Genomic DNA, 23,717 nt, shown 5'->3' on the forward strand with positions numbered 1-23,717 from the left:
TAACACTTCAGAACAATTTTAGTAAAAAATCAAATAATGTATTTCCCTTCAGATGGAATATTGTGTGAGAAAGTGATAACCAGGAAGTACATATATCTAATGGACTGAAAAGAAAAGTAAGTTACTAATACTGAATAATTGAAAGTAGCTGGGGCCAAAGGGCCTGGGGAAAGGCTGAAATACACAAAGAACAAACAATGCTCCTGGTAAAAACTCAAATGTTCTTACTATAATAAGTCACAGAGAAATATTTTTTATTTCATATCTTTGAAGAAAGAATTCCAAATGTTAAACACATCTGATATATATTGTGCTTACTCCAGAGTGATAAGTGTATGATTAAGAAGCACCATAATCTATTCTTTAAGTAGTGCTGTCCTCTCAAACTGAGATATGCCCTGGGCAAATCCATTTGTGTTTCACCACATAAAGTTAGTCGGGTTGTGTGGACTTCAGTAACAGTTACAGATTTTCAATTTCAGTTCTCCTGAGAAGATTTTTCTTTCAAGTATGAGGTGGCATTGCCACCTGCTGTGCTTAATTTAGCTGTTTGTCAATATAAACAGTTTTGGTTCCATAGCTGTGGGGGTACCTGAAAGGAAGGACTTTATATCCAAATATTTAAAATTATTTGTATACTCTGCCAAAAGAAATGTGAACTGGCATGCCCATTGAGGGATAGGTTTAGAGTGTACTTTTTCTCTATCATATCAGTGTTGCTGGACTTTTTTGGAATTTCCCAGTGGGCAGAGAGTGTTCTGAAGAGTAAGTAGGAGGCATGACAATTTTCAGGCACCTCCCAAAGCAGATCTTTTCAGTGAGAGTTTGCTATTTAATGAGAAGTGTTACAAATTCCCATACCTTCACATATATGCATCTTAAGTATATAAATATGAGATCTTTATAGTCCTAAATTGCTCGTTTAAAAATTATTAAAAATGAAATTCTTGCTTCCCAGCAATGGTCTGGCATTTCATAAAGGAGATTTTTAAAGGATTATTGAGGATCCTTAGGCATTTAAGAAGATAGGAATTGTTTGAGAAACATGGCAGTATGTCAGATAGGAGCAGGCAAACTGTATTCTTCCCTGGGTGTTATATGTAAGAATCTTGAACTATCAGTTTTTGCAGTGCATGTAACAGATGGTTTTAAAAATGTTTTTGGGTAAAAATAACTGTACCTACTCAAAGTAACTGTCTAGATGGCTTCCTGGCCTGTAGGTCTTCACATGATCTGGTGTCTGCCAATCTGTCAGATCTCAATGCCCACCACTTTCTCGGTTGCTCCTGTTCCAGTCCCATAGCCTTCTTACTGTTCTTTGAACGCACCTGATTCATTTCCAAACCCAAGGCCTTTTTCTCTTTGCCCTTCCCTTGCTGTACCCGCTTCATGGGAACAGTCTTTCCCCAGCCCTCTACTGGCCTGTTCCCTCCCTTAAGAACTCTTAAGATCACCTCATCAAAGGGCTTTCCCTGACAGCCTCATCTAATACAGCCCTTCTCTTAGCTCTGTTTTAGTTGTCTTCATAGTGCTCATCTTTAAATGAAATTATATTTTACATTTGTTTACTTTTAAGTGCCATCTGGCCTGGGGCTTTGTCTCGTTCACTGAAAGATTCTTGACACCTTCGGCCGTTAAGAACCTAATAATTATTTGTTGAATGAACAAATGATTGTCCAGATGTATCATGAAAATATATACCTTATTGGACTGATTGTTCTTTATTTTATAAAATAAAGTTTTAGAAATCTAGAATCCTTATCAAGTCTGCCAAGATGAATTTGTAACCTGTATATTTGTGTTACCTACTTGGTCTTGGAGATATGGAGTGCTAGTCACTCCTCTCCCTCCCTTTCTGGATTCCAGTGGAATAGAAACGTGAAATGAGAGTTGAATGGAGATTGGTATATAAGTTTTATAAACTGGGAAAGTGCCTAGCAACTGATAATGCAGGGGTTTTGGAGAAGCTAGATTTCAAACAACTTAGATTCAAGAATGTCCAATGAGCTACCTGCTTTCGGAGTTACTCCCCTCCCTCTCCAGTTGAATGTAGAGTAGGTCTGAGCAGCGAGATCGTTTGGTCTAAGACAAAAACCAGAGAGCCCACTGTCCTTCTCAGCAATCTGTGAGTGGGCCATGAAAGGATAAAATGAAACTATTTCATTCATTCACTGGTAAAGAACATGACATTTTGTCTCATTGGATGTCAGATTCTCACTGGCTAGATGAGCAAGTTCTCCTTTTATGGAGATGATTCAGTAGGCAGATCCAAAGAGAAATAGAAGTGATTGCTCCAATTCCACCCCTCTCAATCAGGAAATAAGCAGTATGACACTTCTCTTTGGAGAAAAGGGGATGGTTGCAATAATGATTATTCTCTGAACAATTGCAATTACAATACATATACTGGAATATACCTACAAAGCAAAATAATTTTGACCAGAAGACAGCTATCAACACATGATGCTTCTGAGAGTTCATTGCAATTGTGAGTCATCTAGACATCTGCCAAATGAAATAGTAGGCTCTACTTATACATGTATTTAAGAGAAGAATGCATGTTAATCTTCTATTTATCACCCATCAATAGAAAGGTGTATATTTATGAAAAAACATCATGTTCTAACCTTGATGTGTTTAAAAGCTAATATTCTGACTTCCATTGTAAACTTAGGAACCTTTAATGTTTCAGGTTCGTGGGAGTAAGGGAGAAGTTTTGTACATTTTGGATGCTACCAACCCACGGCACTCCAATTGGCTTCGCTTCGTTCATGAGGCACCATCTCAGGAGCAGAAGAACTTGGCTGCCATTCAAGTGAGCTTATTTGCTTCTTATTTGTACAATGCACTGTGAGGAGGGATGAATTAATATATAACCATTACGCCCTGTTTTAGATTTATTTCCAAATGACATGCTTCAAATGACAGTAACTAACTCATAAAAGCAGAGAAATCTCCTCTAGTCAGCATATGTAGGAAAGGGCAAGCCTAGCTATAAACTAACATCAGGGCACTCACTTTATGAGAATTCCTGAGGGAATGAATTACATAGTCTGATATTGTCGCTGGCAGATCTTGCTTTCAGGTACTTTTATTTCATTCAGTGAATATTTGATAGTATTATTTGTTTGACAGTTTTTTGGTTCATAATACTGTACCTTGTGTTATTCTTTGGGAAAGGCTTTATGGAGAAGGTTTACTTGGGGATATTCCCCATGACTAGGCTTTGAGCTTGTTGCAGGTGGTGTTTTAGGGTTTCCCGGAGAAACCGAGGTGCAGCAGCTCACATCTGTGATCTCAACATTTCGAGAGGCTAAGGAGGGAGGATCACTTGATCCCAGAAAGTCAGGGATGCAGTGAGCCATGATGATGCCATTGCACTACAGCCTGGGCAACAGAGAAAGACTATGGCTCCAAAAAAAGGTGGATATATATCCTTATATTCCTTTTTTAATATAAAAAAGATATATACATATATATATGGTTGTATGTGTGTATATATTTGTATGTGTGTGTGTATATATGTGTCTATGTGCATGTATATATGTGTGTGTATATATACATGTGTGTATATATATATATATATATATATATATATATAAATAAAGGGGATTAACTCACATGATTATGGGAGCTGGTAAATTTAAAATCTGCATTGCTAATGTACCAGTTTAAGTCCAATGGCCAGAAGCTGCAGTAGAACCAGGAAAAGCTGATATCCCACTTGGAAACCCGTAGGGCAGGAAGAGCCAGTATTCCAGGTTGCAGGCTGTTAGGAGAATTCTCTCTTACTCTAGGGTAGGTCAGCCTTTTGTTTCATTCAGGACTCAGTATGACTGGTTGAGGCCCACCCGCATTATAGAGGGCAATATACTTTATCCAAGTGATTATCCTGATTTAAATGTTAATCTTTTCCAAAAACACCCTTACAGAAACACCCAGAATAATGTTTGACCAACTGTCTGGCACCCTGTAGCCTAGTCAAATTAGCATATAAAATTAACTATCACTGGTGGGAATCATGTTTTATTGAATTCAATTTCCCAGTATGCTAGCATACTGCTGGACAAAACATTAGGTCCTGATACAAAGTATGCATTGAAGTTAGGTGATCCCTCAATGGAAATTAAGGCAAGAAGAGAAAATGATGCAGTTTTTAGAGGAACCCTACAGTTAGAACACATTGATCTGATGACCAAAAGAGTAAGGAAATGTTAAATTCTGGCAGAGAATTTACTGATTATGTGTAAAAGCTCATCTTCCTGGATCCTAAACTGCAGAAAAGGAAGTCAGGCTCTGGTTGGCAAAAGTAAGAGGGGAAGGGAAAAGAATAAGAAATGAACAGTATTTGAGAATCTACCATGTGCACTGTTCAAGAAGCTCCATATACCTGTGGTCATTTATTCATAGAAATTATGATAGTTTGACAATTTGTTGAAATTACACTGATTTCATTCAATTCTCAGTATAAAATCAACAGCAAGAAGGAAAATTCATAGAATCAAGTTTTCAAGTAACTAGAAAACAGTCATCTTGACTATTTAATTTCTTAACGTCATCTAACCAATTTTTTTCAGTACAAAGAAGTATTAGATAATCAATATGATTAGTGTCCCTTTTTGTATGAATGCATGAGAGATGACTCTTATCAAACAGCTGAGGTGAGATGGAAAATAGGACCTCTAACAGCCAGATATATTCAAGCCACATTTCTGATTATTCATGATGGGCATTGATCCAACCACAAGTTTAAACTGATCTTATTTTTTTAATTAACATGTAGATGTTATTTTTTCTATGTATTTATATATTTTTAATGGCTTTCTGAGGCAAACTCATCTCATGGGAACATCATTTATGTCAATCTTTTAATTTACAGACTCAGTTTGTTTCTTTGTAAATGTTAGCCAATCCATTGTTTTGGTAGGTTCTCCATCATTGTGATTGTGGAGAATATTCTTTATGCTAGATTTTTTTTTCTTTTTCTGTGTAACTAATGATTTTAAGCCTTCCCCAAATTCCTTCCATTTGAGAAATGTCTTCCTATTGTCTGCTATTTCTGTAGAATCAGTAGGTCTCTTTCTTTGCGTAAACTTTCAAAGTGTTATGAGTTTTGTCTTATATTCCCTTAGATAAACATTGCTTAGGAGCTCCCCTTAATTAAATATTTTCCTTGTGATGATCCCTTTAGTTAATGGAAAACAATGTCAGTAAGTGTTTATACCTTGATCTTTCACCATTTTCAGTAATCACATTGTCTAAGACTGACAGTTTTTATGTTCATTTAGTACATTCAGTGCAGTACTTTTCTTCCTCTATATCTGTGTTTTTTACTTGAAAGAAAATATAAATCACAAAAGATGACAGGTACTCCAATAAATTGTTAGTGACTTAACAAGAGGAGTGAGGTGGGATTAGAAAAGGACTCATCTAACTGGAAGGCTCACTGAAATTTTACTCTTGAATTAGAATCTAAGTATGTTCAGAGGCTACTCTGAGAGGCTTTTGGTGCAGAGCAGTTAACAGTGGCTTCAATTTCTTTCTTTATTATTATTATTTTTTGAGATAGAGTTGCCCAAGCTGGAGTGCAGTGGCACGATCTTGGCTCTCTGAAACCTTCGCCTCCTGGGTTCAAGTGATTCTCCTGTCTCAGCCTCCTGAGTAGCTGGGATTACAGGCGTGTGCCACCACGCCTGGCTAATTTTTGTATTTTTAGTAGAGATGGGGTTTTACCATGTTGGTCAGGCTGGTCTAGAACTCCTGACTCGTGATCCACCTGCCTTGGCCTACTAAAGTTCTGGAATTACAGGCGTGATCCACAGTGCCTGGACTTTAATTTCTTTTAACACTGTTTTGCACTTTTTTGATGGGGATGCAGTGCACTGCTACCATGTTTTTTGTCATAGATCATAGTAGGGATCTTTGCTAGTTCCTTTGAGGTAAGTCTTTCTTATTTTGAACAGTAGCTGGAGTAGAGGATTGCTGAGGGTTCAAAATCACATCTGAGCTAAGGGCAGAGAGCATAATAGTTGGGTCACATGGCTGAAAGGGATGTCAGCCTTCTAATTGGTTGGAATGATCTCCTGAAGATTGCATTCCAGAAACACTGAGTTGGTAAGAAGATCACAATGTTTCCTGCATAACGTTATGAATCACTTGCATTCCAAATTGCATCTGAAATTTGGGGTATTCAGGAAATTTTTTATTTGAGCTGTATATCCCAGGAGTGGAGTAAATGAGAAACATTTGTGACTGTGTGGCTTGCTTGGTGGAAAACGTCAATACTTAGTCCAACTTTTTTGGACAAGGGATTATGAAGTTGAGGTCTGTTTTGGCAGAAGATTGGAACTCCTTCTTGGAGACATGATTATATTTCTAGCTTTGCAATTTATTTAATTTTAGAAAATTTGCGTTGGAAATAATAACTTAAGTAGCTGAATTATCAAAGAGGGATCTAGTAAGCAAACAGTTTTTCCCATATGCACACTTTTCAGAATAATCATTTAACTGTCTGTTTAGACTTCTGAAAAGTTTACAACTATGACTAGAAAATTCTAAATGTGAAAGTTGTGGCTTAAAATGAACTAAAATGTTCTTAAGCCCCCTAAGAAGTGAGTGATTCTTATTAAATGCTAATTTTGTTGCACTAAAGGAAAACAATGTATATGTAGCTTAAAAATATTTCTGACCTAGTTAGTGTTTTGCAGACTCTTAAAAATTTCTGTCTTTTGATAGAAAATGAATATTTCATACCACTTACAGTTGAAACTATTAATTCTTTGAACATTTCAGAGATGGAGTGCTACAGCTCATATTCTTAAGCACGTATATCAGGCATGTCTTTTCTGGGACTGTTTGCCATACATGACCAATTTACATAAAAAGGTAAAAACGTTTGGGTCCTCTTGAACTTCATGATGGGTATCAGGATGTGAAGATGGTATAAATGAGGTGAGAAGGCTCTGGGTGTTGAGCTGAGATATTCTCACAGCTCTGCCCCAGTTCTGATGTCAGTTTAGAATCCTCATTACCAGCAGTTATTTTATCACAGATTATTGAACCTCCTTTCTCTGCCTTGCATAAGGATGGACAGTCATAGGCAATGTATCCTGGGGCCAATGTATTCTCTGGTGACACGTGAAATTTAAATATGGAGAGCTGGAAAATCACATGTGGCTCTCTAAAGAGAAAAGTAACATTGTTTTTCAAGCACAGATAAGACATTCTCCATTGTCACTAAGCTACCAAGATCCACAGGAATAATACATAATGTTGACACAGAATTCAGCAGTACCAACTAAGCAACCAACAAAAAGAAATACCAAAAAGATTTATTATTTACATGTGAAATTATGGTGTCTTCCAGTTCTCTATCTTTCCTATTTCTGTTTTTTTCTACCAGATTTATACAAATGGTATTTTTACCATATTTTTAAGAATCTGTCACAAAATGATAAAGTACAACTGCTAGTGATTTTCTTCAATAATAACCTAAAAAATAACATCTAAATAACTTGCAGATAAATCTTCTAATAGGTTACCTTCCAGTAAGGTACATCTTTGTGTTTTATTAGGGTAAAATTTTAAACTAAAGTAAAAATGCAACCAATTGGTCCTGTGAGATTTTAAATTCCTTCTCTGCTTTGGCCATATGGCAGGGAATTTTATTACTTATCAATATTATTTTCATTAAGTTTGTAGTTTATTGACAGGGCAAATATGTATTTGTAGAAATACCCTTAAGTTACATATAGTGGTAAAGTTGAAATCTGTGTTAGTCATTAAAATGATAATGATGGTAGCTAACACTTACTGAATGCTTACCGCATGCCAGTAAGTAGCTATTCATTTATTAATGTATTTATTAACTATTTACTGTTATTGTATGAGAAAGCTATCATATAAATTTCATCTTCCATGGTCAGATAAGGATACTGACCCACAAGAGAGTCTAAGTAACTTGCTTGAGACCATACAGCCAGTGAGTGGCTGGATTGAACTTCAACCCAGGGTATATGTCTTCATTGTCCACTCTTTTAACCCCTCTGTTCTAATACCTTAGAGTTGAGACACTGTTTAGAAAGAAAACCTTTCATGTTTCTGAACATGACATTAGATATTTTTGAAACTGCTGAACATTTTTAAACCAGGTTAATTTTAGAATATATATTTTAAGTTATTTATAATATATGTTCCTTGATTTTCTGTATTCCCAAACTGTCCTTAATTCATTATAAAGCATTGCACTTGCTTCTTCTTCATATACATGTCATGCCTAGGCAACATCTATTCTTGTCTCTTTTTCCTTTTGTCTCCTCTTGCCTTATTTTGGCTGCTAGCTAATGTGCTAAAAATGTGAAAAAGGTGACATTTGGATCTCTTGAAATTATTATAATGGTACACTGTAGTAAAATTTCAGAATCAGAGCCTATCAGGTTAGGTGTAGGGGAAATTTTTAATTAGGTGGGACTTTCTGTGCCTCTCATCCCAGAAACCATAGAGGAAGTTTCCTTTTCTACTTCTATTGAAGACCAACCCTGCTTCCCAGTGTCTATGTCTCACCCAGCCATAAAACAGAATCTTTTATAACCTAATCTTTGACAAATACGAAGGTTCTGTCAGTCACTTTTATTAGAGTATGACTTTTGAGTTATTTTTCAGAATGACTTTCATGTAGCCTGCCTTATCTGTATGTATTTATGGTCATATTAGTTATCTATTTCTTGTAACAAATTTATTCCAAATTTTAACAGCTTAAAATAACGACCATGCATTGTTATTTTATACAATTTGTAAGTCAGGACTTTAGAAGCAACTTAACTGAAGATTCTTGGGGTTCTGGTTCAGGGACTTTCATGAGGTTGCAGTCAAGTGGTCAGCCAGCAAAAACTTGATTAAAGTCTGAAGTCTCTGAAGACTTGATTAGGGCTGGAGATTCTGTGTCAATGGTCTCTCACATGGCAGGAAGCTTCAGTTCTTCACCACGTGGGCTGTCTCTGGGGTTGCTCAGGACATGACAGCCTGCTTATCCCAGAGAGGGTGATGAGAAAGTGAGAGCAAGAGTGAATGAGAGAGAGAAAAGAAAAGAGAAAAAGAGTGAGCCGCAAACTATTATAACCTAATCTTGGAAATAACATTCCATAGCATCACTTCTGCTGAATACTATTAGTCACATAGGCCAATCTTGGCACAGTGCAGGAAAGGACTACATGATGGTCTGGACACCAGTAGTTGAGACATCCCAGGGGTTGAGACATCCATCTTCAAGGCTGGCTACAACAGTGATCAGTGGGGAGAATTTGCTTTATGGAAGGATGGAATAAGCCTAGAGTGAATGGAAAAGGCAAGCACTTGATATAGAATGAGAAAGAATGCAGAACCTAACCCAGTTTGGATAACATTAAGAAAGGCAGTTTTAGGCAGTAGAAAGAACATGAGCTTTATTGTCTAAAGGACCTGACGTAGATTCCTGACTCTGACTTTTGCTGGCTGAGCAAGTTACTTAACCCCTTTATTCAACTGATAGCTATGGAGCATTTGTTATGTGTCAGGCCCAAGGCCGAGCACTGGAGATACTGTGACTTAAAAAGATGATCTAACTCTGCCTCCATAGCAGTAAAAATGCTCTTTAAAACTGCTCTTCTTCATGAGTCGATTGTAATAATGCTTACCTCATTGGATTTTTGTGAGGAGTAAATTAAATGAGGTAACATATGCAAAACACTTAGCCTCTACACACCTGGGGATGTTCTGGGTTTCATTCCAGATCACTCCAAGAAAGTGAATATTTCAGTAAAAGAGCATACCATTCTTGGTTTCACAGTACATGTAAAAGTTATATTTACACTATACTGTTGTCTATTAAGTGTGCAATAGCATTATATTAGTCTAAAAAAATGCACATACCCTTAAAGAATTATTGCTAAAATATGTTAATGATTATCTGAGCCTTCAGTGAGTTAGAATCTTTTTTGTTGGTGAAGTGTCTTATCTTGATGTTGATGGCTGCTGACTGATCAGGGTAGTGGTTGCTGAAGGCTGGGGTGGCTTTGGTAATTTCTTCAATAAGACAACAATGAAGTTTGATGCATCAATTGACTCTTCCTTTCACAAAAAGTTTCTGTGTAGCATGCTTTGCTTTTTGATAGCATTTTATCTCAGTAGAGCTTCTTTAAAAATTGGAGTCAGTCTTCTCAAACCGTGCTATTGCTTTATCCGATACGTTTATGTCATATTTGAAATTCTTAGATGTCATTTCAACAATATTCACCGCATCTTCACCAGGAGTAGATTCCATCTAAGGAAACTACTTTCTTTGTTCATCCATAAGAAGCAACTCCTCATCTATGCAAGTTTCATCATGAGATTACAGCAATTCAGCCACATTTTCAGGCCCCACTTCTAAGTCTGGTTCTCTTGCTATTTCTATCACATCTGCAGTTACTTATTATTCTGAAGTCTTGAACACTTCAGAGTCAACCAAGGGTTGGAATCGACTTCTAAACTTCTGTTCATGTTGATATTTTGCCCTTATCTCATGAATCACACATGTTCTTAATGGTATTTAGAATGTCAGTCCTTTCCAGAAAGTTTTCAATTTACTTTGCTCAGATCTACCAGAGGAATCACTATGACAGCAATAGCCTTATGAAGTGTGTTTCAGAAATAATATTTGAAAGTCAAAATTTATCCTTGAAAGGAATCTCTCAAATGAGCAGTAGTTCTCAGCAGTGGACTTAAAATATTCAGTAGACTGTGCAGTGAACAGATGACAGTGCCACCATCCAGGCTTTCTTATTCCATTGATGAAACATAGACAGAGTAGATTTAGCACAATTCCTAAGGGCCCTAGGATTTTCCAAATGGTAAATGAGCATTGGCTTCAACCTAAAGTCACCTGCTGCATTAGACTCTAATAAGATAGTCAGGCTGTGCTTTGAATCTTTGAAGTCAGGTGTCAACTTCTACTCTTGCTATGAAAATTCTAGATAGTATCTTCTTCCAGTGGAACTATTTCACCTACATTGAAAATCTGTTGTTTAGTGTAGCCAGTTTTCTTAATTATTAATATCTTAGCTAGATCTTCTGGATAACTTTCTGCAGCTTATCCATTAGCACTTGCTGCTTCACCTTGCGCTTTCATGTTATAGCTGTGGCTTCTTTCCTTAGACCTCATAATTCTGCTAGCATCCAACCTTTCTTCTGCTGCTTCCTCATCTCTCTTAGACTTCCTAGAATTGAATAGAGTTAGGGCGTTGGTCTGGTTTGGGCTTCGGCTTAGGAGAGTATTGTGGTTGGTGTGATCTCCTATCCAGACCACTCAAACTTTCTCCATATCAGCAATAAGATTGTTTCAGTTTCCTTATCATTTGTGTGTTCACTGGAGTAGCACTTTTAATTTCCTTCAAGAACTTTTTCTCTGCATTTATAACTCGGCTGTTTGGCTCAAGTGGCCTAGCTTTCAGCCTGTCTCAGATTTTGACATGCCTTCCTCATAAGTTTAGTCATTTCTAGCTTTTGATTTAAAGTGAGAGATGTGTGACTGTTTCTTTCACTTGAATACATAGAGGCCATTGTAGGGTTATTAATTGACCTAATTTCAATATTGTGCGTCTCAGGGAATAGGGAGGCCTGAGGAGGGGGAGACAGGTGGGGGAAGGGCCACTGGTAGAGCAGTCAGAACACACACATTTATCAGTTAAGGTTGCCACCATATAGGTATGGTTTTTGGTGGCCCCCCAAACAATTACAACGGTAGCACCAAAGTCTCCTGATCGCAGGTTTTTGTAACAGATACAATAATAATAATAATAATGTTTGAAATATTGCAATCTTTTTTTTTTTTTTTTGAGATGGAATTTCATTCTTGTTGCCCAGGCTGGAGTGCAATGGTGTGATCTCGGCTCATTGCAACATCTACCTCCCAGGTTCAAGCAATTGTCCTGCCTCAGCCTCACGAGTAGCTGGGATTACAGTCATATGCCACCATGCCCAGCTAATGTTTTATTTTTAGTAGAAACAGGGTTTCTCCATGTTGGTCAGGCTGGTCTTGAACTTCTGACTTCAGGTGATCTGCCCCCCTTGGCCTCTGAAAGTGCTGGGATTACATGCATGAGCCACCGTGCCCAGCCAAAATTTTCAAAAAGTAACAGAGACATGAAATAAGCACATGCTGTTGGAGAAATGGCTCTGAGAGCTCAATGTAGGGTTGCCCCAGTCCTTCAATTTGTAGAATATGTGATGCCTATGAAGCACAATAAAGCAAAGTGCAGTAAAACGAAGTATATCTGTATGTGCCAATAGAGTAAGCTTAAAATTTCATTATCACCACTCCTGCCAGGTGTATAGTTTTTGTCTTTTAATTTCATCTGTATATGAAACAAAGTAAAATCTGTTTTATTTCTTAGAAAGCTTTTCCAAAGCATCTATTATAATTTGGTGCATGTAGAAGACTTCTCACTAATTATTCAGTACTCAAGAGACAACCTGCTGTGTGAAGTGACTGAATCCTAGTGAGCCTGCCCCACAGTGATGGCAGTGGCCTATGCACCCTGATACAGAGCTCCTGCATGGGAAGCATCCTCTTAGGCCACTTGAGTATTGTTTACTGCGGATGACATTGTGCTTGCTGTGCTCTGTGGCCACTCTCGGCTTTGGAAAGATAAGGACTTTATAGACACAAGAAATGCCCTGTGGGGAAGAAGTCTTATTGTACTGTGTGCTGAGATCTTTATTAGATGTAGTGGTTTGGTGACCCTAGGGATAGGGTTAAATCCTTATGATTATATGTTTGTGCCAAGCCACTTTTCAGCTTTTTTAAGACGGAAGTTCTGTGCAGCCTGATTCTTTCTTTCTTTCTTTCTTTAATTTTCTTCTTCTTTTTTAAAGGCAGGATCTCATTCTGTTGACCAGCATGCAGTGGCATGATCATTGTTCATTGCAGCCTCCATCTCCCGGGTTCAAGGGATCCTCCCAAGTACCTGGGACCACAGGCATGCACCACCTTGCCAAGCTACTTTTTAAATTTATTGTAGAGATGGGGTCTTGCATTGTTGCTCAGGCTAGCCTTGAACTCCTGTGCTTAAGCAACCAGTCTGCCTTGGCCTTGCAAAGTGCTGGGATTACAGCCATGAGCCACCATGCCTGGCCTATAGAGCACCTTCTATGTGCTCATTTATAGTGGTCTTGTGCAGGACATTGGCATTACATTAAATTAATTAATTTATTTATCTATTTATCTTGAGACAGAGTCTTGCTCTGTTGCTCAGGTTGGAGTGGTGCAGTGGCACAATCATGGCTTACTGCAACCTCTGCCTCCTGGGTTCAAGCTATTCTTATGCCTCAGTCACCTGAGTAGCTGGAATTACAGGTGCACACCCTCATGCCTGGCTACTTTTTGTATTTTTAGTAGAGACATGATTTTGTCAGCCATGTTGGCTAGGCTGGTCTTGAACTCCTGACCTCAAGTGATCTGCCTGCCAAAGTGCGGGTATTAAAGGCGTGAGCCATTGCACCCAGCTGACTAATTTTTCTTATAGAAATCTTCTGAATTCTGCCTGCTCTCAGATGTTCATTCAGAATGGATAATGCTGGGTATTAGAAAGTCATGTCCCTAGAAATCATAGCCTTTTGGGCTTTTGGGGCTCATATTCTGTTTTTGTTTGTTTGTTTGTTTGTTTTTGAGATGGAGTCTCGCTCTTTTGCCAGGCTGGAGTAGAGTGGTGCACTCTCAGCTCACTGCAACCTCTGCCTCCTGGGTTCAAGCAATTCTCCTGCCTCAGCCTCCCAAGTAACTGGGACTACAGGCACATGCCACCACACCCAGCTAATTTTTGTATTTTTAGTAGAGACAGGGTTTCTCTATGTTGGCCAGGATGATCTTGATCTTTTGGCCCGGTGATCCACCCACTTTGGGCTCCCAAAGTGCTGGGATTACAAGTATGAGCCACTGTGCAGCCATGGGGCTCATATTCCTTCCATATTTTAGTGTCCTAGCAAAGCCTACCGCCGTAACGTTAACCAAAAAAAGGCTAGAGGGCTGAAGAATGTTTGTTCCTAATTGATTTGGGGATTTTGGTTGTAACAGGATTGGTGATAGTGAAAGTATGAAGCAGAACTGAAAATAGAAATTTTGTGAAATTGTCCTGGGGGAAAAGTGACAAATCTTAAATTTCATATTTAAATTATAGCATTTAATTTAAAACTTTTAAAATTTAAAACATTTTAAAAATAGTTAATTTGAAATATTCCCAAGACTTCTAGAAATGAAATCCAAGATACTTAATAGCATGATGACACTTAGGTAAACTATGTATTTACATCATCATCTGTATCCCTAGGCTGAGTTTCTCAAGAACAGCGTCTGTTTCAGTTATGTTTGTTTCCCAGTGTTCATTTCATCTAGTGGGGGCTCAGTAGGTGCTTGTTGAACTGGCCTCCTTTGGCAGCTCTTCTGCCTCTTTCCTGATGTGGTATACCTAGTTGAATGTACCTTGCCAATTGGGAAAAGGCTTACATCTGGTTCCTTTAAAATAACAAAAAGCAAGTGCTTCCACTTAAACTCTGGCCTGCAGTATATGTGCATGTAAGTATTTGGTCTGGCAAAGTGTCACATTTTTACTCTCTGAGTGCTGAGTATGTACTTGTATGTGTGTACACATTTCAGTCTACTGTTAAGTAGTTTTATCTTAGACAGACTGCTGTGCAGCCAACAGCACCTCATCGTTAATGTCAAAAGTCTTTTTACAGATATAACCACAGACAAGCAGAGCCCTTAATTCAGATACTCTGTTGATTCACAACCAGAGAATTCAATCTGGACTCACTCAGAAAACTAGATACAGAATAATGAACTAACTAAGGCTACTGGGGAAAGAAATATTTACTACAAAGTATTAGGGTGCTTTGATATCACACGTAACAAATGTAATAATGAAAGATTAGTATTTAATAGTCAATATTGCATTAAACATACTGGAACTGGGCTATATCATTACAAGATTTAAGAAGTATGGTAGAAATTAAAAAGAAGAATGTTTAAAAATGTTTTAGTCACCAGAAAATATAATGAAACATTCATTATATACAGAGCCAAGCAAACAACATGAATAGCTCACTTATCAGAAGAGGAAATTAAACTAGCAACTTTGTGTGTGTGTGTGTGTGTGTGTTTTAAGTGTTAAAACTAAAATGTAGACACCCAAAATAAGCACAAATACTACTTGTTGCCAGGCAGGATTTTTGGTGTATGAACATAAAGAAGGAAATGACTTTGTTTTTGTGTTTCAAAATTGGAGATACATTTTATGGTAAGTTTTGAATTATTCTTTAATGGTTGGCATTAAAGAAGTCAATAAACAAATTACAAAGTGAAGTAAATGTAATGACTATAACACAAAATAGTAGAACTAGCCACATGTAGGTCTTTATCAACGGAAGTTGAGTAGTCTAGGGACATTTCTATTCAAAGAAAACTGTACTACATTCAGTGCCTGAATAGACTGTCAGAAAAGGTTCAGCCATTGTTGAGCAATACAAAGTAAATTATGAAGTTCTACATTCTATCACTGATTCATTACTCAAAAGAAGTTGTAAAATTATCTTGTACTTTACATACTGTACTCAGTGTAACTTGTATAGCAAAGTTATACTGTATTAATCCAAGTATATTTCACTCTGATAATTTTTTTGAGAAATTGACTGCATCACAAAACCTTAGGAAAATGTTACCTTAGAATTTAATCTAATCATCCTTGATTGAGTCTTGGTCACTGTAGAAATATCACATGATTTTAAAAAGACAAGGATAGGGAGATTTGTTAAAGGATACAAAATTACAGCAAGATAGGAAGAATAAGTTTTAGTCTTTTTTTTTACCGCAGTCCCCAACCCCTGTGCTGTAGACCCATACCTGGATGTACAGCTGGAGGTGAGCTATGGGTGAGTGAGAATTACTGCCTGCGCTCTGCCTCCTGTCTGATCAGCAGTGGCATTAGATTCTTATAGTGACAGCAGTGTCAGGCTCTCTGGAGTGGCCACTGCCATCTTGCTGGCCACTGGAGGGAGGGCAAAGGGAGGAGATGGACAGCACCTTGCAGCCTGCTGCCCTAGGGGCCACCATGATGGGGCCGGGCTGGGTCACCTGCCAGCCCCATTGTGGGCTGTGTTGCCACCTGCAATGGATAGAGAGGGGCCCCATGTCATGGCCCCAGAGAGGGACCCTAAGATAAAGCTGGGCCTAGAGTGTTGCTGTGCTTGCACATGAAGTGAAGGGGCTGGTCATGGGGCACAGAGCTGGAACCATGCTTTGGGGGCCTGAGGTGGGAAGTAGGAGCAGGGGCTGCTTTGGGGACCCAGCCAGCCATGCAGCCACTGTACCCACCCGGCTGAAGGTGCTGGGTTCCTACACCTTGGGAAAAGGCTCTGTCTGGAGGTGCCCAGGGCCATGTCCATGGGGTCCGCCCCACACTGGGGTGACTGCCAAGCCTGACATTCTCAACAGCTGGCCCATGATCCACCCAGAGGAGCCCCTCCCCAGTCAGGGCACTGAGCCAAATGAAGGGGAGCCCCAGGCTGTCCCTGAGCATAGGGACAATGAGGGGAGCTTGTGGCAATGTCAATCCTACCCTGAATGCTGGCCCAGGCCTGGCAGAGACCTGGAGCCCTTGCCCCAGTGTGTGAGGGGGCATGGCTGGGGTGCATGCTCCATGGAGCCAATGGGAGCCAGGAGCAGGCAGCAGCCCCACCCTCCCAGATGCGGCTGCAACCACTCAAGTTGGTGCTGTAGACCCGGGCCTTCCTGTGCTGCTTGCAGGCTCTGAAGTGCCCACTCCCACTGCCTGGCTCCTTCCAGCTGTCATCACCTGCTCTGATTTCAGAGCAACGTGGAGCTCAGCCCAGGTGCTGTCACAGCCTGGCCGGGAGGTGCATACACTTGGGGTGGTGCTGACACACCAGTCATCTGCCACCTTGGCCCCATCCAGACTTTGAACACCAATGAGTGTGGCGGGGGGGTTGGAAACTAATGAGGGGCTGAGGGCAGCTCAGTGGTCACCTGCAGGTGCCCCTTGGTGCAAGTACCTGGACTCCATGGAGGGGGCAGGAGGCAGATAGACTCCTGGGAGAAAGGGGGCAGGTCCCCAGTGAGGCCCCATCTTCAGGCCAGGGAGGGACTGAAGGCTGGGGGCCAGGCTGCCAGTTTGGTGGGCCAGAATGGGAACTTGTGGTGCCTTTTCTGGGCCTGCTTATGACCACCCATGGATCAATTGGTGCACACCTTTTCCTTCTGTGGCCCACAAAAGCCTTAGGCTCAGCCAGAGCAGAGCAGATGATGGAATGATCAGCTGCAGAGAGGAGCTCCCCTCTTCACTGAGAACTGAATGCTTGTTGCAATGATTTGCCTAGCAGAGAGGAATTCCTTCTCTGCTAGAAGCTGAATGCTTGTGATATACCCTGCCTGAGGAAAATAAACCTGCAGGTTTCCTCTGAGCTGTTCTATCGCTCAATAAATCTCCTCTTCATCTTGCTCACCTTCCACTTGTTTGCGTATCTCATTTTTCCTGGTTGCAAGGCAAGAATTTGAGATCCACTGAATGGCGAGGCTAAAAAAGCTATAATACAAACAGGACTGAGACATGCCCCTTGCTTGCCATGTTGCAGATGAAGAGAAGGAGAGAAGAGCTGCAGTCTTTCAGGGAACCCAGACCTCCCCAAGCCAGGGCTGTGACTCTTTCTTTCGAATATGTACACTTTATGGTGATTTACACATATCTGTTTTATTAGTTTTGCAGACGGTAGACATGAACAAAAAGGGGCATAATCATTCTTGCTGAAAGTTAACCCTACACTTCTCCAAGCAGTAGGGTGTAAACTCAAGCAGGCTTTTGGGAACTTCCCCTCAGTGACTTAATTCCATGCCCATTTCTGGACTTTGGAATATAGCATGCATTTATGTAGCTTGTTTTTTACTTTATCACATTTGAAGTGTTCTTTATCAAACACATATATTCTTATATTAAACTTTTATAAGTATAACCTGCTTTGATTCAGATATTTCACATGCAACGTGACATTGGTTGGAATAATGTTATGTTGTATGTAAAAGTGATATTAACAATCTTTTGAAATACTTTGCACATTGCTATTTAATAAAGTTGATGATTTTTAACTCTGTTGACATCATCTGGAACCCATAGGAAAACTCCATGATAATGCTTTACTTCTAGAAAGGCAGTCAATACGTAAAAACAAAACAGAACAAACATAAAATCTTTGATTATCCATGCTTATGAAATGAGATTTTGAATGGAGTCACTTTGATGCATCATACAAATTTATTAAATTATTGAAATTTTGCATCAGCAGGCACCTCAGAGATCAGATATATCCTTCAGGAAACCAGGTGCAAGACTGGTTAAGAGATCTGATTAAGGCCATACCATAAGTTGTTCATGGAGGCCAGAACAGAATCAGACCATCGTTGCACCTATGTTAGCACACAGTTTTTACCACGTGTAACATTTACTGATTCCAAATATGAAAGTTGCTAGTATCTCTACTTTTACATTGCTGCATTCTTTTGATTTCAGAAATCATGAATATGGCCTACTTTAGTATTTTGGTTTTCACTAGCCTTATAACAATCAGGTAGTTGTAGTTACCAGTCTCTTTAGACCCAGCATTGGATTGAAAGTCAAGAATGGTGATTCTAGAGCATGTTGGTGGTAGACTGGTGGAAATGGTGCTGGAAGTCACTTTCAGAGCATGGTGAATTTGATAGGCAGGTGGGCAGAATATCCTCAAAACATTCAATTTTCTGTATAAATATTGTGGCACATAGCCTTTTAATAATAATAATGATAAAAATATTCAGTCTGAATGTTTACAATGTAATTGTCACTATGTTTAACACTCTAGGTATATTGTCTTATTTAATTTTAATAGTCCTCCCTAAAGTGGTAATATTCCCATTCTGATGATGAAAAAAACTGAACCCAAGTATATAGCGCTTGAAAGTGATGGAGCAGAGCCTTTCACCCTAGCCAGTCTAACATAGAGTTTTGGTATCTAGATTCTCCCAGTTAGAGAGAGATGATGAGCATAATAGTCAATTTTTATCTAGAAGATTCAGACAAATACTTGTACATTTTACAGCAATGATAAATATATTTTTAAAATACATTTTAAATATATAACTCATGGTGATGTTTACAATTGATCTAACACCAAAGCTAATAAACTCTAAGACTTGCAGGAGAAATCATGGGTTAGAAGTAATTTGGGATTGAGGGCACTTTCAATGCTTAGGAGAATGTTTCTATAGAAGAATACAAATATCCTGTTTTATACTTGATCTTAGCAAAAAGACCAAGAAGAGATGTAAGAGCCTCTGTTAATGTTTGGAAATGCATTAAAATTCAAAAGATATTATAAAAAGATACATTTTTCTATTTTTTGGAAGATTAGGAAAGATGATGCAAATAGTACTTATATTTTCCTCAACTGCTGATATCAACGTTCACATGGCCTTACAAATGCACACTTTCTCATCTTTTTCTCCTAGAATAGAGAAACATCCACTCCTCCTTCCTAAGAACAAATCTTCTATCTGTTTCTCTTTCTGATGAACACTTGCCTTATAGGTTATTCCTTCTCTCCATTTGATCTTTACCCTCTCCTTCCTCAGTTGTCTATGTGCTGTGGCTTCATTTTCTTACCTCCAACACACTCCTCCACCCACACTAACCTGGTTTCTGCTTCCCTCTGGCCTTCTGGTTGTTCTCTCTTAGGTCACTAGTTCTGTCCTTGTCATGAAGCCACTTGATCCTTTTTGAAGTTCCTTTTATTAGATTCCAAGGCAACATTAGGTGTTGTGGACAACTACATCCATCAAGCAACTATCCCTTCCTTTGGCTTCTCTGAAACCACCTATCCTCTTAGTCACCATTTTTATCATTCACTTTTATAGCTTATATTCTTTTACCCAGCCTATTAAATGTGCGAGTTCCTTCCCTTTTGTATTAGTCCATTTTCATGCTGCTGATAAAGACGTACCCGAGACTGGGAAGAAAAAGAGGTTTGGTTGACTTACAGTACCACATGGCTGAGGAAGACTCACAATCATGGCGGAAGGCAAGGAAGAGCAAGTCACATCCTACATGCATGGTGGCAGGAGAGAGAGAGAGTGAGCTTGTGCAGGGAAACCCCCATTTTTCAAACCATCAAATCTTGTGATACTTATTCATGATCACAAGAATAGCATGGAAAAGACCTGGCCCTATGATTCAGTTACCTCCCACAACATGTGGGATTTCAAGATGAGTTTTGGGTGGGAACATAACAAAACCATATTACTTTCACTCTAAGTCTTTCAAATATGTGTATACATGCCTGTGCACAGACACAGACACACACACACACACACACACACACACACACACACACACACTCTCACATTTTCCCTTTACTAGGTTCCTCCTATTTGAACTCTAGACTAGGTCAGCTCTCTATTATATACTTCAATAGCACCGTGTTGCTCTTTGTCTTCACATTCATCAGGTTATTTTTATTTCTTTGGTGGATGATTAATGGCTATCTCCACTCTTTAGGGATACTGTAAACTCTTTAGAAACAGGTACTGTATTTTATTTCATTATGTTATACTTAGTCCCAAGTGCTTCACCTTATGTGCCCAAGTCCTAACAGCTCATAAGTGCTCAACAATTTTTTAAAATGATTTATCTTTATCAGAACTACTTTCAAATTAGTTAAGTGAAAACAATCATAGAATTCAAAATTGTTGACATTGAAGGATTATATGCAGGTGAGTCAGCAAGAAGATGTACTGGGAAAGTCCATGTGTCATTCTAGTTCATATTTGAAGGCATGAGAGCCAGGAGAAATGATGGTATAGTTTCAGCCCAAAGGCAGGCAGACTTAAGACACAGAAAGACCTGATAATTGAGTCTGAGGGAAGGAAAAAGCCCAATTCTTTGCTTGATGATAGTTGAAATTCTCTTGCTTGAAGGAGGGTCAGACTTTTTGTTCTATTCAGGCCTTCAACGGATTGGATAAGGCCCACCTACTCATATTAGGGCCATCTGCTTTACTTAGTCTACTGATATAAGTGTTGATTTCATCTAAAAACAACTACACAAAAACACCCAGAATAATACTTGACCAAATATCTGCACATTCTATGTCCTAGTCAAGTTGACACATTGTCTTAGTCTGTTCGGGCTGCTGTAACAAAAATAGAATATGCTGAGTAGCTTATAAACTACAGAAATTTATTCCTCACAGTTCTGAAGGTTGGGAAGTCCAAGATCAAGGTGCCCACTGGTTGAGTTGTCTGATGAGGGCCTGCTTCCTGTTTCATAGGCAGCTGTCTTCTTGCTGTAACTTCATGTGGAGGAAGAGAGCAAGGGAGCTCTCTAGGGCCCCTTTTATGAGGGCACTAATCCCATTTATGAGGGATCCAACCTCATGACCTAATCACCTCCTAAAGACTCCACCTCTAAATACCATTACGTGGGGAATTAGATTTCACTGTGAATTTTGGGGGGACGCAAATATTCAACGCAATAAAATTAACCATCACATTGATCAACTGAACATTTTTCATAGGCTGCTTTCAGCTGGTTTTCTTCAAATGTGCAATCCATAGGCCATGTTTAAGCTATGCCTGACTTTTCTTGTAATAACCAATGTTTTAGCTAGGTTTATTGCTCTCCATAGCATGGATCTACTTTTCTTAGTGCTTTGACTTTGCTAATGTTGTTTTCCCCACTTTAATGAACCCATTCCCTACTGATCTCATTTTGTCTAGGACTTATGTAGCTTTCACAGGTTCAGATTGAGTTTCAAACATCATCATGAAACTACCTCCAAAAATTCTGCAACCACCACTCTGTACAACTATTTTGGTCCTTTTTACTCTTTGCAATCCCCTCTTCTCCATGGGGGATATGTTCCAAGATCCCGAGTGAATGCCTGAAACTGAATAGTACCAAGCCTGGTTTTAATTACTTGGAACATACTTCTGTTACTGTCTTCTATCCACAAATTTAATACATTTTCCATCTTAACTAAGCACTTATCATGTACCGTGGCTATAATTTTTGTAATATGAGGTGCAATAACAAGACTAGCATGGATTTCTTTTTCCTTCTTCAAAATTTTATAGAAGATTCACTTTTATCATAGATGTTTTCAATCTCAGCATATTATTATTTTTTCTTTCCTCATTAAGTCAAGAACTTTCACCTTTTCACTTAAAGGAAGCATTTTATAACTTGTTTTTGGAATATCCAAGTTGTTAGCATCACTACCCTGCACTTTGGGTCTATTACTAAGTAGAGTTAGGGGTTACATGAACACAAGCACTGTGACACGTGGCAGTCAGTCTGATAACTGAGAAGGCTACCAAGTGACTAATGAATGGATGGCATCTACAGCATGGATACACTGCACAAAGGGAGGACTCCTATTCCAAATGGGATGAAGCAGGGCAGTGTTAGATTTCATCACACTGCTCAGAATGGCACCCAATTTAAAACTCATAAATAGTTTATTTCTGGAATTTGTCATTGAATATTTTTGGACCAGTGTTGACAAGGGTAACTGAAACAGAAGAAAGTGAAAGTGCAGGTAAGAAGGGGACTACTGTACTGTTATTTAACCAGTTTGTTCTGTTTCCACTGAGGGCATATAAAATCCAGGGTGGAAGGACCAGCCCCGTGTGTGGGTATTCAACACTCTGCACATCATATACTGCAGTAAATGTGTTGAATGAACTTTCAGCTATCTAATAAGCTTCTGTATGTCAAGTGGTGGTATGCGTGGCATAATTCTGGTTCTCTTTCCGGGGAGCACAGTTGCTTGTGTAACCTTTTTTTAAGATTTGGCTGAAACTGTCTTATCTTCTCAACTGTTGGACAATTTTTGACTTCTTAAAAATTTGTTGAGAATAGGAAATTTATTCTGCAGCCCCTTTGTAGCTCAATCCACTTTCTGAATGACATTCTTGCCTTTATTGTCTTACTAATTCAAAAGGAAATGATACTTTTTTCTCATATTTGATTCAATTCAGCAGTTACTTTGTTGATAGCCTTCAGTGAGCAAAGTGTCACATTAGGTACTGAGGTTGTCCAAAGGTGAATATGATATAGTGCCTGCCTTCAGGGGGCTCACAAGCTCGTGGGGAAGCAAGGAGGCCAGGGAGAGGAGAGGACTTATGTGTTTAGCTGATTCTCATGAAATACGGAATAAATGAATATTTGGGGAATTATAATTTATATACAATTTGTGATATAGTTTGACTATGTCCCCCCCCAATTCTCATCTTGGATTGTAGTTGCCATAATCCTCATGTGTTGTGGGAGGGATCAGGTGGAGGTAATTGAATCATGAGGTCAGTTTCCCCGTCCATTTTCTCATGACAGTGATTTAGTTATCACGTGATCTGATGGTTTTTATAAGGGGCTTCCTCATGTGCTGGGCACTAATTCTCTTCCCTGCCATGAGAGGAGGTGCCTTCTGTCATGATTGGAACAGGGAATGAATCAGAGAATGGAGAAGGGAACGGAGAATGGAACAGAGAATTGAGAATGGAATGGAGAATAGAATGGTGACTGGTGAATGAAATGGAGAATCGAGAACAGAATCGAGAATGGAATTGAGACTGGAGAATGGAATAGAAATGGAGAATGGAATGGAGA

General features: G+C 39.1%; 1 protein-coding gene across 6 annotated transcripts in view; it reads left to right on the forward strand.

Annotated features, from left to right (window-relative positions):
• Positions 1-23,717, forward strand: part of PRDM5 (PR/SET domain 5) — a 218,462-nt gene that overhangs the window by 68,503 nt on the left and 126,242 nt on the right. For all 6 annotated transcript variants that reach the window (XR_004273178.1, XM_032292421.1, XM_032292419.1 and 3 more), the window contains exon 3: positions 2,693-2,815. Coding sequence is in view for 5 of the 6 variants with exons in the window: in XM_032292421.1 (XP_032148312.1) it covers positions 2,693-2,815 (123 nt within the window). In the remaining variant the exon portion in view is untranslated. The remainder of the gene's footprint in view (positions 1-2,692; positions 2,816-23,717) is intronic.

This window comes from Sapajus apella, unplaced genomic scaffold (genome assembly GCF_009761245.1).
Source record: "Sapajus apella isolate SASKATOON/1434 unplaced genomic scaffold, GSC_monkey_1.0 scaffold27, whole genome shotgun sequence".
In the NCBI taxonomy this organism is placed as follows: domain Eukaryota; kingdom Metazoa; phylum Chordata; class Mammalia; order Primates; family Cebidae; genus Sapajus; species Sapajus apella.